This window comes from Lineus longissimus, chromosome 14 (assembly GCF_910592395.1).
Source record: "Lineus longissimus chromosome 14, tnLinLong1.2, whole genome shotgun sequence".
NCBI lineage: Eukaryota > Metazoa > Nemertea > Pilidiophora > Heteronemertea > Lineidae > Lineus > Lineus longissimus.
Window position 1 is genome coordinate 15225087 of NC_088321.1, and position 16822 is coordinate 15241908.

At 40.9% G+C, this 16822-nt stretch overlaps 1 protein-coding gene across 2 annotated transcripts; it reads left to right on the forward strand.

Annotated features, from left to right (window-relative positions):
• The first annotated feature begins 1768 nt into the window (after positions 1 to 1768).
• Positions 1769 to 15316, forward strand: LOC135498739 (glucose transporter type 1-like). 2 transcript variants are annotated; one of them, XM_064789131.1, is made up of 11 exons: positions 1769 to 1867; positions 6228 to 6333; positions 6560 to 6655; positions 6830 to 6990; positions 8666 to 8790; positions 9079 to 9249; positions 9638 to 9834; positions 10405 to 10503; positions 11179 to 11391; positions 11795 to 11998; positions 12394 to 15316. In XM_064789131.1, exons 2-11 carry the CDS (start codon positions 6283 to 6285, stop codon positions 12616 to 12618), a joined length of 1542 nt encoding a protein of 513 aa, XP_064645201.1. In that variant the 5' UTR covers positions 1769 to 1867; positions 6228 to 6282; the 3' UTR covers positions 12619 to 15316. The 2 variants fall into 2 exon arrangements, with proteins under 2 accessions (XP_064645201.1, XP_064645202.1); XM_064789132.1 differs by lacking the exon at positions 1769 to 1867 and adding an exon at positions 2981 to 3229.
• The last annotated feature ends 1506 nt before the right edge of the window (positions 15317 to 16822 follow it).

The window sequence follows — 16822 nt, forward strand, 5'->3', positions numbered from 1 at the left end:
CTTTTCAGTTCCTGCCGTGCCCTGAAGATGGCGATGGGGAGGTTCTTTCATGCACGGTACAAACTGAGAAGACCGCTTGGTCTTTACAGTTCCTAACTTGGTCTGAAGATGGCGATGGCGAGGTTCTTCATGTTCTGAACTATGCCATCGCCATCTTCAGGACACGGTAGGAACTGAAAAGACCGTTTGGTCTTTTCAGTTCTTACCTTGGCCTGAAGATGGCGATGGCGTAGTTTTTTCATGAAGTCCATGAGACTCCGATAACCAGCTCAAAGGGGGAGGGGGATTTGGGCCACGGAGATCTACTTGGTTCGGCGCTGAAGGTGTTAAGTCAAATTTAGCAAACTGCTCCAAATGGTTAACCCAAGTCAACATCCATGGACACGAAACATGATAAACTATCTGTTTTGACGGTATTTCCATTGGTGGAGATGAGAGATTGTCTTGTGAAAATCTGATAAACAGATAAACCAACTCGCATCTCTCTTAGTTGGGAAACCAAGTGGCCGACTGGTGGGTCAATCTTTGATGTTTTGTGCATCATTTCAGTTATGATACTGAGGCTGACTCCATCTCTGCAAAATTTCAGCCTTAAGATTGTCTAAAATTGGCATTTTTTCCGACATCATTGCGGGACAATCTACAAGAGATTTTTTCAATCAGCCGAGATGATATCTGTGCTTTATAAGTTATATTATTATTACTATCATGTACATGTACATCAAGATTTCAACAACTTCAATAACGCAACATTGAGAAATAAATTTTTTGATATTTAAAATATAAAGATGCTTTGTGTTTGATGATTGTCCATTTTCGGAAGAGATGTTGAGAGGTAGCGTGCCAGGATCACTCATCACAACAGAACAGTTGTCACAGGATAGGATTGGAAGCTGGCTCTCTGATTCTGCAGAGAAGTAGATAACCAGCTGGAGGAGTCAAATTAATTCCCCAATTGTTTGATTTTCAATGGAACAAAAAGTACAGTGCAACCTCGCTTGACTGACACCTCCTTATACAGGGCAATCTCTCTAATCAGGACAGTAGTTTTGGTCCCATATTGGTTGTTTCCATTCAATTAGACCTCTCTAATCAGGACTCCTCTCTAATAAGGACAGCACTTGTCAGTCCCAAGGGTATCCTCAATAGAGAAGTTCTACTGTACATTAAATTAACTGGATGTGGCCCTGCACTATAAGGGATGAACCTACAGATAACTTATCTCAACCTGCAAACTGTATAGAAGAAATATAGCTTCCAGTGCTGCCCCCTACACTAAACCAGCTAAACTGATCAAAGTTCCATGGCCATTTCCACATGATGGCTGGCCTATTTTCACCTGGCCTGAAATGACAATCCTTTTTAAAGTAGCTGCCCTGCACTATAAGGCATGGCCTTCTACATCAGACTGTGACACATTCTTTGTAAAATAATAACTGAGATCACTAGGTCACAACCAACTAAACTCGAGTAGTCTCTCAGAAAAATCCATAGGACTCGAGCAGGCAGCTGGTGAGCTGATCCGCCATCAGCTGCAGGAGTATGATTTAAAACAGCCCCCCCCCCCCCCCGCTGTGTTTTCTGCATCACCCTGCAGAAAAGCATTAAAAGGGAGAAGACGCCTCAAAGCTACTGGGGGATATTTCGCTTCGTTCAACTTTAATGATTAGTTCCTAGGCTGACTCATATGTGGCGCTGCAATCGTTTTTGCCATCTGGAGGACAAACTACGAATTAGTCATGGGTTATGCATGGTGTTTACATAAGAAAATACATGTGGCGACACACATGTGGTGAGGTTTATCATAATTCGGTCCGGAATATTCACTGTTTTACGAAATACTAAACAGACAAAAATAAATCTTTAGGTTGGTATTGTTTGATAATCTATTTATGATCCTGTAAATCGTGTTTATTTGATAAGGAATTGTGTAATTTGGCCGGTTGCAGCATGCGGCTGGTTTCGTAATGTCAAAATCCCTTGCATATACAGGGTGGCCCAGAATTATTTTCCTTCGGACAATAGAATTCTATGGTGCATCCATTGTGTGAGGGAACATAATTCTGAGCCAGGCTGTAGATATTCATATGCCTTGCCTATGGTCATGCATTGTTGCACACATGCCATATGGCATGTAAGTTGCTTTGCTTGTGTTGTGTGATGCTGGGGCTGGTTGTTAAATCAAGGACAAGGTCAGGTGCTAGCTATACATTGAAATTAACAGTCCTCGATCGGAAAGGACATGTAGTTTGATCGCATTCAACTGTAGGTTATAAATCCATTGAAAAATACGACACTTAAGAAGTTTGCCTGGAAGTTACGACGGTACCGGCGGTTTAGACAATGGGAGACTGCTAAATTGTGGAATCGGTTTGCTAGTTGGCAGATTCCCCATTTTAGCCGTCTCCCATTGTCTAAAGCATACCGTCGCCACTTCCTGGCCAATACTGTAAGTGTCGTACAAAGATTTATAGTGATCTTTAGTGATTCTGTTGCTAATAGAGGGCGCATCTTGTGGAAGAGTTAAAGGCTCAGATCACTTCAATCCTTAATAGAGAGGGTGTCCTAATTAGAGAGGTGTTCGGTTAGGGAGGTTCTAATGCACTTTATTACAGATTACATAATCGGAACATTGAATGAAAATACTTCTCGTCCGAAGCACTTTGTGTCCAGGCTCCGAACAAAATAGAGTTGTTTGACGTGTTTATGAAACTGGTGGAAAAAGAATTTTTGCCAAGTGAAAATAATGAGTTGTATGAACCATATTATCATTAGTTTTCATGAATTCTTGTTACAAATACAGCTGACTGCACACTTGCCAATGAATTATTCATCCTTCACTATGATGTAAACACCACCGCACACCTGTTCGAACCCCGATGAGCTGGACTCTAAATTCAACAATTTAATATACAAATTATAAAGTTATCGGTACTCTAGAAAGGCATTTATCCGGAACTATCGGTGCTATCATCCGGCCCTGATTCATTCATTCCATTTGGATTAGAATGCTACCATTCATAAAGTTTATAAAACTTTTATGTCCTACAACCTTCAATTGATTTATGTACTATGAAGATGACAATGAAAGTTTGAACGACTTGTACTTGAAATTCAATAGGCCTGGACAAACGTTTAACTTGTTATATTTTCTGTGGGCTTATCAGGACATATTTGTCACTCTAAATATCGACACAATTTTGCTGGGTGGTTGTGTTCATCTTCTCAGGTAAGTTCTGTGACTTTCATGACTGTTTTGAACGCATTGGGCCGACACATTCAAAACAACTAAACCTTGGGGCGACCACGTTTAAAAACAACAACATTTGAAACAATTTGAAGTTCATGAAACTGTGTAAATATTTATGAAGGGATGTGTGACACAGATAACAGTACACTAGGGCAACAGACTCTCCAGAGCAAATTGTGCTTTTTAATTTAAAACTTGTTTTTAGACCATACAACTCCTACCAATCATAAAATCTAAAATAACCAGAACGCAATGTCTCTTGTCAAAAGGCCAACTTATTCTCATTTTCATATCTGAACCTTGACATCAATTGATATGAGTTTATTTTCTTAATTGATCAAAGTCTTAAGATTGTTTCTGACCCATGATCCGATTTTGAGTAACGAGATACTCAGCAGGTGTACGCCTGATCAATTGACGTGATTGATGAAAGCAGGCCCCACTTGATTCAAGGCTGACCACTTGATTTAATCTCGTGGTCCATCTGCTTTCTGGATACCTTCCAATCGAGTTTCACCATTGGAAAGGGCAATGACCCTGTTTTGATAAACATGGCTGATATTCATGTCGTCCTTCATTTGTGTACACAGGCAAAACTTTCTGTAAAATATGAAACATTACATCGTACCTATGACTCTTCTTGCCTTGGGGGGGTTACATGTACAGTAGAACCTCCCTGAGCGGACACCTCTCTATTAAGGACACCTCTCTATTAAGGACAGCACTTGACAGTCCTGAGGGTGTCCTTAATAGAGAGGTTCTACTGTATAATCAAGGATCTTGTACGAATCCAGCAATGGAAATTTCTGAATGTAACCATGTGACCAGCCCGGGTGACCATGATTTGTGTCAAACTTTTAATCTTGTTTGACCCACATATTGACCTCACCTGAGGTACTGATGTACTCGAAACCCACTTTTCGTTCTCCAAGTACAAGTCTTTGGCAATTGAACCCTTTTGTTGGAGGGTGACATGCAGTGCCCTTTGTTGCACCATCTCGAAACATGTCAAACAAACTTTCTGGGAATAATACTTTTCATCCTAACAGATGGCAATTCTTGGTTGGTCTGTCTAGATGAATGTAAGCTTTACTGTCCGTTGCTGGTATCAACTGTCGCCAGAAGATGGCCCTGGCTGAAAAATGACGTAGCATATCATGCGCCCCCTATACACTGTCAGCAGAGTCAAAGAGTTAAAAGCACAGCGATATGGCAGGATCCAATTTCCATTATAAAAGCAGTGAGGGTTGATCCGCCTGGAATAAAAAGTCCTGTCGAGAACAGCTGGAGTGTTATGAATAAAATTATGTCGATACTCCAGAATGAATAATAACTTGAACTTAAAAACAAAAGTGGAAAAAGAATATCATGCCAGTTGGGAGGGTTTGCATAATTGGATTCAGCAAAAAACAAAGAACTATTGTCACCATGCCATGAATTTTCATGATATGAAGAAAAAAAAAACTTTTCCATTTCCCGTTTGTAACTCCAGCGCATATCAGCGTGATAAGGCTTGATCAAGATATTCAGAAATTCGAGTATGACTCGCTGTTTCATTAATTGGTGTTGTACCAGCTGAGGCCCGGCAAGGGCATTGTATTGCTTGTACAAAGTTCGGTTTAACAGCGCGTTTCATTCAAGGTAGCCAAGTTTAGAATGCTAATCATTTCGCTAAAGATGATTGAAAAGGGGACAAAACAGACAAAGGGTTCGTGAAGAAGTAATGTAGGTCATGTCTAAACGAACGGGCGACTGTTATGTGATTTTTTTTACGGATGACATGACCACAACTACCGGTGACAGACACTGCTGTACTGTCTAGACTCATGACAAGCCAAAAGGTTTTAGTACCTGTACGGTGGAACCTCCCTTAGCAGACACCTCTCTATAAAGGATACCTTCTTTATTAAGTATACTACAGTAGAACCTCCCTTAGCGGACACCTCTCTATAAGGGACAACCTCTCTATCAAGGACACTAGTTTTGGTCCCACATTGGTTGTTTCCATTCAATTTGACCTCTCTAATCAGGACACCTCTCTATTAAGGATAGCACTAGTCAGTCCCAAGGGTGTCCTTCATATTAAGGACAGCACTAGTCAGTCCCAAGGGTGTCCTTCATATTAAGGACAGCACTAGTCAGTCCCAAGGGTGTCCTTCATATTTTGGTTCCATTCATTTTGACCTCTCTAATCAGGACACCTATTGAGAAAAGTATTTGTCTGCCCAGAGGATGTCCTTAATAGAGAGCTTCTACTAGTGTACATGTATCTATTGAATGATAGATGCACTTTGGACCTAACCTCCTGTGCATTCTTCTCTATATTTGAATATTGATCCAAATTAGTTTAAGACCCAGCACCCTATATTTTAAGAAATCAATGCTTTACTGCATCTGCCACTCCGCTGCCTACCGGTACCGGTACGCTGTGATGGGGTGTCGATCAACCGCTCCACGGTTGGCCAGTAACGAAAGGGTTAAAGGGGACTGTTAGCAGGAGGAGTTGAGGTGCTAATTTGGTCATCTTCAGGTGACTTATATACACAGTAAGGGCCTAGGTCATGTTAGATTCAGCACTGATATATCCCTCGTGCAAGCATGAGTCATTTCGACACACTGTGAGTGAGTGACTCCTATTGGTGACTTTGTGTAACTTTATCTTGCCTGCCTAGCTGCTGCCTATAGTGTCCCTTTAAACTTATAATATAACCAGATGAACGCAACATATTTTCGTTGAAAGATTCCGACAACTCACCTTTTCCAACCTCATTGAATAAGTTTTCCTTTCCTGGGACAGATCAGCTCAGCAAACTGGAAAGCCTGTCGGATTCTCGGATATCTGGGGAATTGATTCTCCTGGACACTTTTTTTGTCAGGTCACACTGCCTGAAATCATCTGTCAGTCTGTGCGTCGCGATCTAATCACATATAAAATGTGATTTCCCATTTGAAAATATCATTTGCTTTCTCCTTTCAGCTGTTACTGCTTCAAATTGTAACGGAGTTACGTGCTGTGAAGGTGACAATTCAAAATGGGAACAGCGGGAGAAAGTGGTCAAATTCTGACAAATCGGAATCAGCAAGTAAGTTTCATTAGGCCAAACAGACGATTAAGGTTGTTTCCTGTCCAAGTCCCTCCAAAAAAATGTATAGAGTCGGACTGCAGGATATGTTTTTGGGGGGTTTTTGGAGACAGCGTATGCATTTTATAGGTCGAAAATTGGAATCAGGGGGATTGTTTCACAAAAAAGGGGTAGGGGTCGGCACAAAATATATGGTTCACAGTAAGTGTTTACCTTTTTGTTTCAGTCCGTGACGGCCTGCCTCCTCCTGTCGATATTTGGAGCAACATGTGGTGCGCTCTCGTTTGGTTACAACACTGGTGTCATCAATGCCCCACAATCTGTGAGTATACCCCATCTAACAAATATCTTAATAGATGGTTTGAAAATAAAATTTTGGCCTATTTGTTACGCCCTTTTCACAGCAGCGGAAATTTGCCATGACGTAAACAAAACAACAGACGCACTTATTCAAGCAATTTGGTTTTTTTTGACACCCAGTATATTGTCATTGTAGGTGATAGAAAAATTCATCAATGAGACCCAGATGTTACGGACGGGAAGCTGGATGCAGGACCAGACCATCTCATTGCTCTTGGCTATCACTGTGGCGATATTTGCGGTCGGCGGGATGCTGGGTGGATTCTCCGCCGGTTGGTGGGCGAACCGCTTCGGAAGGTAGGATCAAATAATTTTTATAGTTAGTCACGTACCGACGTGTTGAGCTTTGCATGAGACATTTCCGATGTTTGGAGGCATTTCCATATTTCTCCTCAGGGAGAAGGGTTAAATTTGACAACAGAAATAGAAGGATCTATGTCTCAGGTCACCGTAGAATTTTAAATTTTCAAAATCGGACAAAAATCACCATTCGCAAGTTAGTGCCATTCCGAGGACAGAATCACATGAGAATTTTTTCATTTTTTGCTCTCTGCTCTTTTACATCCGTGATAAGAGCTAATATGCTATTCATTAGTGTGCCGTCTTCCATTTAATATTTATTCCTTATTTCATCAGTTATGTGGCAGGCAGGTTCGATCATGCAATACTTGTCGTAAATTGGTTTTAATCGGTAATTGGCGCTCCCACCCTGTGTGGAGATGAGACAGGTCTGCTAATTGTCGCCAGTCAGCATCACAGCGCTGAAAATTTTATTCCGCAAGTTAAAGATGGATAGAATTTTGGAAATTCCGCATGGAATTGGTTATTATCACCAAGACATACAGCACAATCTTATACAAATACGTTTTAGAAATTTTGTTTACTTTGTTAAAGCATGACTCAGCATTACGGCAAATTAACATAAGACGGATCAGGAGATCAGGAACAATGGAATTACATTACTGCAGGACGTAAAAAGTATGTTTGTAAAATGGATCAAAGTACTTTAAATTAAGCTACCGGTTTAAGCAAACAAGTGCTCTAATAAATGTTGGGTTGTTATCATCATATCATATCATTACCGGCGTCGTAACCCTATTGGATTTTTGCCGGAGGTATGGAGTCCACTATAGGCTACTGTCCACCTATGTAGGATCTTTTACTTGCCCTGGCATAGACACTCAGGTACAAGGGACCACGGCTTTTAGTCTCATCCGACAGACCCTCGAGTATTTCATACGTTAGTGTACGTGTTGTGAAGAGCCAGGAATTTTAGTTCCTTGAAAGCCACGCCGGTTCATCCAGAAATACAATCCTGGGTTCTCCCCGGGATCGAACCCGGGCCCTATTGCGTGGTAGCCAGCAGTGTTAACCACTAGGCTATGAGGCTCCTTATGAGTTGATGGTTGACCATTAGCACCACCATTGGCTAGAACCTGAAAACCAAAATCGTCAATTAGAACTCCTTCAAAATGAAGTGAATGCCCATTTAAAACCTGGTAGGCTGTGCTCTGGAAAACAAAAAAACAGACTACTGTCCTAGAAATTGGCTTGGACTTGGTTGTGCGGCCCTTTGGATGGGTCTCTCCAAGACCGGGACAACTGTCCTGACTTGGAAAGCTCTCCTGACTGGGACAACTGTCCTGACTAAAACATCTGTCCTGACTGGGACAACTCTCCTGACTTGGACAACTCCTGACTGGGACAACTCTCCTGACTAAAATCTCTGTCCTGACTGGGACAACTCTCCTGACTAAAATCTCTGTCCTGACTGGGACAACTCTCTTGACTTGGAAACTCTCCTGACTGGGACAACTCTCCTGAGTAAAACATCTGCCCTGACTGAAACACCTCTCCTGACTGGGACAACTGCAGAAATGCCAGCTCTCCCTTAAAAACTAGGAAACTAGAAGTGTAAAAATCGAAAATTTAACAGTATATCCATTGAGTTGTTTCAATTTGTGTTTTGCAGAAGAGGTGGTATGCTCTTGAACAATGTTTTTGGCATCACTGCTGCCCTTTTGATGGGTCTTTCCAAGACGGCTAACTCGTTTGAAATGATCATCATCGGACGTTTGATCGTTGGATTTTGCTGCGGTAGGTGAAGAAAGCACTTCTTCTTCTTCTTCAGTATTCACTCTGCACTTAGAGACGTTATTCTCCGGGGAGTATTCCTCCTCCAAGCCGGGATGAGCGTTTTATCATGCCACTACAGTTGAACACCAATAGGTTTTTGGCCTGGTGACTCCCGTCTTTGGCCGGTGGTGTAGTCCATTAAAAACTACTCCTGTTTCTCACTTGGTTGACTTTGCTTGCACTGGCGTAGACCCCAGACACAGGGCACCTCGATGACATCATAAAAAAATGACCTTTTTCTTTTTCTAGGTATATTTACTGGCTTGACACCGATGTACCTATCGGAAGTTGCTCCAAATCGCCTTCGTGGTGCATTAGGGACTGTGAACCAGCTAGGTGTCGTTATTGGTATCCTGATCTCACAAGTTCTAGGAATAAACGAGGCCTTTGGAAATGAGAAATACTGGTCACTTTTACTGGGTAAGTGCGAGATTTGACCGTTTTTATCTGCGACACAGGAAAACCTCTCTATTGAGTACACCGTCGGGACTGACAAGTTCTGTTCTTAATAGAGAGGTGTCCTGATTAGAGAGGTCAAATTGAATGAAGATGGGATTGTGCGGTTCTTGACTAAAGGAATCAAGGTATCCAGAAATATTCGCAGGCACTTTTTTCTCAGTTTAATGAATTGCGACTTTTGTGTACTTTAAATTTAGCGTTTTAGTCGTATTTTGAATTTAGCGTTTTGAAAACACCATAACAGTCATTTCAATTTCGGCAGAAGTTTTCATTTTTATCTGCAAAGGCCAAAACATGTTAAAATAAAAGTTGTCCGAAATATTTTCTCAACATTTTTTAATTTCTTCAGGTCTCTCTGGTGTACCCTGTGTGCTAATGCTCATCAGTCTCCCGTTCTGTCCGGAGAGTCCCCGATATCTGCTCATCACGAAACAATTAGAGAAAGAGGCGAGGTCTGCCTTGGAGAGATTGCGCGGAACCACCGACGTCCAGGATGAGCTGGAGGAGATGCAGAACGAGGCCAAGGCAGAACAGAGTGAGGCTAAGGTAGGGTTTTTGCGTGTTTTTTGACCGAAAAATTATTTTGTTAAGATTATTTTGAATTTTTTTGGAGAAACGAGGTTTGTTTTCTTAAATTTTCTCAGGTGCACCAACAATAGTGGAATGTTTCAGATCTCAAAACTAAATCTGATTAAAGGTCTATGCCATTTGTAAAATTTGAAATTTATAATTGAATTTGACAATTTCCAATTACGCACTGAATATGAATTTCAATGTTGCCATTGTTTACACAGATATACAAGTATAGTGTAATCTCCCTTAGCCGACACCTCTGTATTAAGGACACTCTCTAGTATTAAGGACACTAGTTTAGGTCCCAAATATGTTGTTGCCTTTCAATTTGACCTCTATTAAGGACAGCACCTGTCAGTCCTGAAGGTGTCCGTGATAGAGAGGTTCTACTGCAATGTAAATATCAATTTTCAGCGGAATTTTTTCTGAGGACATTCAGGGGAGTTGGTACTCTAGAAATCACATTGGCTGAGTAGTATAGTGGGTACTTGAGAAAAACATTTTTTGATTGATTGATTAATTAATTGATTTTCGCATTTTCAGGTGTCCATAATTGGTCTCCTGAAAACCACACACCTACGCTGGCCGCTGGCAATCGCCGTCGTCATGCAGTTGTCTCAGCAACTTTCGGGGATAAACGCGGTAAGAGAACACTAACTGTCGAAAATGAATAATTAGCGTGGAAATTGGATAATGTTTCCATGGCAACTGATTGCATCCCGGTGGATCGTTTAATAACGTCTTGTGAAGGTATTTTGCCTTTATGGTTTTGTCCTGGTGATGGGGATGATGCGTCCTTCGGCGTGGGTGAAAATTGATGTGCGAGAACTTAATTGGAATGTTTAACCCTTTTGGGTTTGGGCTGTTTTGAAAAATCTTGAAAAAACACAATTTGTCCAAAAATGGATGAATTCTATCACAGTTGATATCATCAGAAAGTTTTATTCGAGAGCTTTGTAACCAATAGTCATGACTATAGATTGAAATCTTTTGTTTACAAAATGACGTCATTCTGACGTCACGCAACCCAGTCAGGTGCTGCACTCAGTGGCTGTTGATCCTTAGACTGTCAGCTTGAGGTGTTCCTTCTTGTTCCGTGTTCAGTTGTGGCACGTCACACATGAAATAAACCTTGGCCTTGCATATTGGACGGTCCCATAGGCTGTCCCAGAGAACATGCAGTGGAGACAATTACAGCAACGTCACAATGGAGGAATATCATCTATGGCCTGACCATTCGTTAAAAAGCTCTAAATAACCATTTCTCTAAGAATTTTTCGACCAAAGTTGAGACCACTTTCTGTCCCATCATTCCAGGTGTTCTACTATTCGACCACCATCTTCGGCAACGCTGGTCTTGCGCAGAGCGTGGCTGCATACTCCTCGATAGGCGTCGGCAGTGTCATGGTTGTGATGACGTTAATTACCATTCCGTTGATGGATCGCGCGGGACGTCGGACACTCCATCTGCTGGGTCTAGGCGGGATGTTTGTGTTTTGTGTTCTGTTGACGCTATCGTTGTGTCTCACAGTAAGTTGCAATTTTAAAAGGGGGCGTTCTCTTCTAAGTACTCGAGCATTTCCCAATTTTTGTAACCCTCCTGCTCCTGCATACAAAGAAATGGTTAAAATGTATGTAAATGACAGTTCGAATTCTTGACGACTCCTCCCCTTATTGCCTGGTTCATTCATAAAATACGCCCCTCAGTAAAGTGTCAATCATAGTAGCTTTCCTCAAAACAAATAAGCATATTACAGTTGAACCTCCCTAAGCAGACACCTCTCTATTAAGGACACTAGTTTTGGTCCCAAATTGGTTGTTTCCATTCAATTTGACCTCACTAATCAGGACAGCACTTGTCAGTACCGAGGGTGTCCTTAATAGAGAGGTCCTACTGTACTTTGAAATGATACATTTCCTTTTCTTTTTTCAGTTTCTTGTGCCGTGGTTCAAGTACACCACCGTTGTCTGTGCTTTGCTCTACGTCGTCTTCTTTGCCCTGGGCCCAGGTTCGATTCCATGGATGATCACCGCTGAGTTATTCTCACAGGGACCTCGGCCCGCTGCCATGAGTATTGCTGTATTGGTCAACTGGTCATGTAATTTCCTAGTTGGGCTTTTATTCCCCGTGATGCTGGTAAGATATACCCCCCCCCCTCCGGGCCTATTTACATCCAGTTAAAGTCGTACAATTTCCTTCTCTTATAGAAATTAGAGGGCCCTAAGGATGTTGCTCAAATTGGACCCTGTGGCATGCATCCCGACCTTTTGTCAAAATAAATCCATATTCAACAGTTTAGCATGGCAAAATTTGTCATTTGTCCAAAAAAAAAATTCGCTCAGCATAGCGGCAAAGAAAGAAATGAAAAAAGCTCCCTTAAATTACTTCGCAGTTTCTTGTAGTTGCATCAAATATGTGCCACAGGTGCACCTCACCACTGAGAAATGTGACCTTGACCCTTAATCTTTGACCTTGACCCTTTATCTTTGACCTTGACCCTTTATCTTTGACCTTGACCCTTTCTCTTTCAGAGCGGGCTTGGCGACTACTGTTTCATTCCATTCATCGTTCTCCTGGCCCTCTTCTGGCTCTTCACATACTTCAAGGTCCCCGAGACGAAAAACAAGTCATTCGAGGAAATCTCTAATATATTCCGGAAGGGGAGCACGTCAAAATCGAACGAAGTTATGCCAGCTGTTGTGTATTCTGATGGAACCGCTATCGTCGAAGAAAATGACCTGGCCGATAAGCTGTGATCTTGCCTTGGGAGGGTAGTGTTACTGTCGTCAAACGATCAAATTTTACTTGAAGTCGAATTTGTTGATATTGACTTTTGTCAACAAAATGCTCAAATTGGATTGGTTTGCCTCGTGATATTAGTGTAAGTTATATCTGTATTCTACATAACTAAAGCGCCCCGCGAATAGCAATTTGAATCGCTACAACCTCCGATTATTATCGCTACTGTGTGCAGCAAAAGATCTCTTGTCTGCGGGTAAAACCAGTAATGGTTGGATTTGATATGGATCAGAGTTCGCTGCGATCAGTGATTCCTGTCGCTGACCCGGTGACGGCAGATGGAGATTATTGTTGCTTGCGATATTGATTGCAGGTCGCAGCGATAAAAGTCACTTTTCAACAAGCACTTCTTGCCAATTTTGATGAAATATGTTCTGGCTGGACATCAGGTGCGCTTGGCATTGCGATGAATTCCCAATCAACGATTTTGAATCATGGCTCGAGCCCTGTGTCTTTATGTGGTAGCCAGGGTGATTATCTTACAGCATATGTTTCCCCGGCATCTCCGGTTTCCTCCTACTCGCCCCTAATCGCCTAATATTGTTTATCGGGCTAAAATATCTTAGTTGACGGGCAGCTACCTACCAATATTTATTCAAATGAGAATAATTGGTCAAAATTGTATGGTGTTTGTTTGTTTAACGTGGTACAAGTACCATAGTGTCTTCTGTTAGTTTTTTATTTTTGTTAATTCTGTGTTCATAATACCTGGTGATTTAGCAGTAGTTTCTTTAGATTTTAGGCCGTCTTAGACTGTCGAGGTAATATGCAATGCTGGCAGAGAAATTGAATTTTAGATTTTTCTCATTTGTGACCCGTTCCAGCAAAACCAGGCGCATGTCGCTCTGAGCTTGGCGGGTTGAGACGGACTGTTTGTTCATTTCACTATTGTCTGCCTTTTGTGAAATCTGACGACATCAATTTCTTCTATCATCTCCTGGTGTCATCTAGGCTCATCTTATGTACGACATGCAACTGGTTTTGCTAGAACGGATCACATTTATACCCGTGAAATCAATTTTTTCCAATGGACCTTCCTTGAAACTCCAGCTAGACACCTGGGCCCTTCTATTCAACATAATCCTCTGCCCTTGCCTGCTTCTGCTGTAGAATGTTCCAATGCTAAGGTGATTGCTTTGCAAGCATTTTATTTACTTATAGCAATGATTATATCGCAGGTCGTGTCAACAAATGTCGCTTATTTGCGTGATTTAAGTGAAGTCAAACTGTAATAATGGGTGATATGAATAAAGACTAGCAAATGCTTTTACTTCAATTTTGTACAGAAAGGCCTAGTGTAAATGTACATGGAGTTTTAGATAAAAGCATTTGCTAGTCTTTATTCATATCACCCATTGTCAATATCAATGCAATTTTAATTTGATTATCAGTGAGTGTGTATCGTGTGTCCAAATAAAGAGATCACACTATAAAATTAGTCCCCGAGTGTTTTCAGAGAATTTGGTGTTATTTCAGGCTGTCGGAGGACCTCAGACGTGACTGGCACCAACGTCACCAATGTCCCACTCCGACAGCCTGACATAACACCAAATTAAGGTAATGCCAGAGTTGGTAGAATAACACGGAAGTTTTTGAAGAGGTATTTTTGAAGAATTTGATTTGAGAGTGATCAAATTCCAACAAACACAACAGACTTCCAAAAAAATCTAATATTTGTTGTGATATCCATTATCATAATTAGGCAATTAGTTTCCTGTATCTTATTGTCATCAAAATGTAAATAGGGTGCAATTTTCATCGGTTGTTGGGTGCAAATCACGATATGATCTCATCATTTCATTTTCGATTGGCTGGTCTTTGTTGTGTATCTACCTGTACATGTAACTGCCAAATTTTCGTGCAGATTTGCGAGTATTTTTAAAACAAAAAAATCAGATGTCAAAATTCTTTTTCACCACTTTTTCCCAAACATTCGATGCTGCGAAGAAAAAACTCTGAAAATGTTTTTTTCGCAATTTTTTGACAAATCAATGTTTTTCGCAATATCTGTCAAGATAACTTGACAGTTTGCCGTCTACTGATTTTGTAAGTTGAGTTTAATTTGTAGGGTTAAGTGTCGTGCTCGAGGATACAATCCTTTCAGTTCTGCACAAGAATGTGTAAGAAATGCACTGGTTTTTATGCCAAGCTAGACAGAAATGGTCATCACAATAGCCTCAGCATTAAGTTGGTGTACCTCGTCTCCAAGTGCAGTTTGGGACAGTTTAGATTATGTTTAAAGGGACTATGACTCATAATATCTGTGATCTCCGTCAATTTTTGGTTGGTGCCATAAATCTCCACCGTTTGGTATCCATTGTAAGGTAAGCCAGTGAGATCATCATTGTCCTTTGAAACGATTGAGAAATGTATTGGGGAGAGCTGGCATTATCATATATCATATCATAGTCTCTTTAAGTTGGTTTTGGTCCTCTCAACATGATTAATTTGGGCCAGTGCCAACATTCTCATATCATAGTCCCTTTAAATTGGGCCAGTGCCAACATTCTCATATCATAGTCCCTTTAAATTGGGCCAGTGCCAACATTCTCATATCATAGTCCCTTTAAATTGGTTTCATTGTCCCTATAAATCATTGTGAAATTGTGTCAAATTCCATTTCATTACTCTCACCTTCAATACATGTGAAATCAACAGGTGTGTTCTTCTATTTAATTACAAACATTACAATCTGGATGGTTGTGATGAATGTCTACAAAGTAAACAACATCATGGCTTATAGAAGAGTACAGGGTCTCCCAGAAATATTGAGGACAACTCTTAAAAAGAAACTAGAGGACATCACTTAGTTTCTATATATCAGATATAAGGGACATTTCTTTGTCTCATCGGAGGACATCTGTTAAAAAGACACGAGTGGACATCACTTGTATACTTGCATACATGTATATCAGACATAAGGGGCATTTCTTTGTCTCATCTATTAAAGATATTGGAGGTGACATCTTAAATGATGCTGAAGGATATCTCTTAGTGTATCTTAAAACTTACCAGAGGCATCTCTGTCTAATATATAAAAAGACATCTGAGGATATCTTAGCCTATATCTAAAAAGATACTAGAGGACATCTCTTAGACATGGGGGGGTTAATGTCTCGTCGGGATACAGGAGGCGATGTCTTAGTCGGGGAAGTTTACCCTATCTAAAAAGACAACAGAAGTCATCTCTTAGAAAGAGGGGGGGGGGGGGGGGTGAAAGAGATACACTGTATCATATCACCAGGAGGTTGAACATTGGGATAGACTTGACCAGAACACCCAAAAGACCAAGGCTGGGATGTACATAGGTCCAGTGTGGTTGTCCAGTGTGGTTATCAGAAGCAAACGAACATCGAGATGCAGATTTTTATTGCCAGAGTACAATTTTAAGGAGCAAGAAACTCGATGTGTCACTCAATACAGCATTTCTTGACGGCAGTATAGTATAGACCACTGCCTTAAAGACTTGTTTCTGAGACATCCTGTACTGTCTTGCCCGGCCTTTACATCAATTACAATGAAAATCTCAAAATCTCATTTGAAATATTGATATATGATTGATATTGTAAACTGACTGCATTATAAATTTCTTTGGTGTAGCAGTTGATGATTCCAATTGAGAGTTTTCAATTGTATGATACTTTTGGGAAGATAAAGCTGCAAGAAGATTATTAAAAGATGGAAACGCAAACCACAAGAGAGGCACATTTAAGCTTGTATAAATACTAAGAAAGTTTCAAGATCTGGACATGCTCCCTTTCGGTCTCTCGGCCTATTGGCTAAGATTCAGTTTGGAAAGCTTGGTTCAGAAGTCCTGTTCCATCTTGGTTTCTCGGCCTATTGGCTAAGATTCTGTTTGGACATCATGGGCTTGTCATCTCAGTTGTATTCTCGGCCTATTGGCTAAGATTCAGCTGTGACCAGCTATCATCAGCTGCGTATTTCCTGCATTAATAATGTGTTGGATACGAAGAATGAAGGTTGTGGAGCAATTGTACAGGAATTTTTTTATTGAAAAATAGTATTGGGGTACCTCTTGGATGTTCCATGTTGCAAAATTAATGAGTTTATCACCAGAATCTCACTTGCTAACTTGATATGTCCCTGATTGAGACCCGAATGCATAAGAATGTGTACCTTTTTTCTTAAAAACAGTATGGA